This window comes from Rhizopus microsporus, assembly GCF_002708625.1.
Source record: "Rhizopus microsporus ATCC 52813 unplaced genomic scaffold scaffold_130, whole genome shotgun sequence".
Taxonomy (NCBI): domain Eukaryota; kingdom Fungi; phylum Mucoromycota; class Mucoromycetes; order Mucorales; family Rhizopodaceae; genus Rhizopus; species Rhizopus microsporus.
Window position 1 is genome coordinate 1 of NW_019672045.1, and position 1,035 is coordinate 1,035.

Here is a 1,035-nt window from a genome sequence, read left to right on the forward strand (position 1 = left end):
AAAAAAAAACAAACCTAAGAAGATTTATATATGTAATAGTGGGACATTAAATTTCAGAAATATAATGAGAACTTTATTAGTTTAAGATAATAACTTTATATTTAAATAACAAAGAGAGTACGCCATTTTTATTATGTTATTGAATATTTTTATCTTTTAGATACTGGTTAATAATATCTTTTGTATTAAAATCATTTTGTTTTACCCAGCTATTTTCAGAATCATCATAACCATACCATTTTACATAGAATATAAATTTATTATTGTCGTCAACCATATGGTCTAATATTTTTTCTACTTGATATACATTTTCATTAGAATTTTTATTCTGTTGGTTTCTTTTCCGTTTTTTTGGAATATCATCTATTTCAATTTCATTATATGTAATATTATTTTCACTATACTTTTCTATATCTTCTATATTTAAGTTTAAAATTTTAGATTGTAATTCTCTCATTTCATTATACTGTTTATTTACTTTTTGTTCATTACTAAAAACTAAATTTATTTTATTTATTTTTGTTGGAAATTCAAATCTGTCACTATACCATAACATATGATGTGGCTTAACTTCTATATTATAATTATCAACAAAGTTATAAATATTCTTTAATAAACAAGCAACTTTGAATTGAAGATTATAGTATTTTTTATCAGTCATTTGTAATGCAGCTTTATTATTATTAAATCTATTAAACTTAGATGCTAATACAGAAAACTGATTTTCAATCTCTGACCTAAAAGACCCAAATTTATCATTATAATTCAATTCATTAATATTTAATTTCTTATTAACTTCTTTTCTTATTGGATAAACAAAGTTATTATGATTAAAATCATACCCAAAATCATTTGCATTTTCAATAAATTTTTCAACAAATAAATTGTAGCCACCATCCATTCCAATACAATCTAATTTATGTATATTTTTATATAATTTCATGTTTAAGAACATTGTTCCATCATTTCCTTTTGCACATTTTTCACTATTTGAAATAAATAATATACTTTTATTTATATCGACTACAATTTGAG

At 21.1% G+C, this 1,035-nt stretch overlaps 1 protein-coding gene across 1 annotated transcript; it reads right to left on the reverse strand.

Annotated features, from left to right (window-relative positions):
* Positions 1 to 136: 136 nt before the first annotated feature.
* On the reverse strand, positions 137 to 461 carry RHIMIDRAFT_296154 (uncharacterized protein; the record flags this gene model as incomplete). The annotated part of the gene is made up of 1 exon (XM_023614250.1): positions 137 to 461. Exon 1 carries the CDS (start codon positions 455 to 457, stop codon positions 137 to 139), a length of 321 nt encoding a protein of 106 aa, XP_023460864.1. The 5' UTR covers positions 458 to 461.
* Between the last annotated feature and the right edge of the window lie 574 nt (positions 462 to 1,035).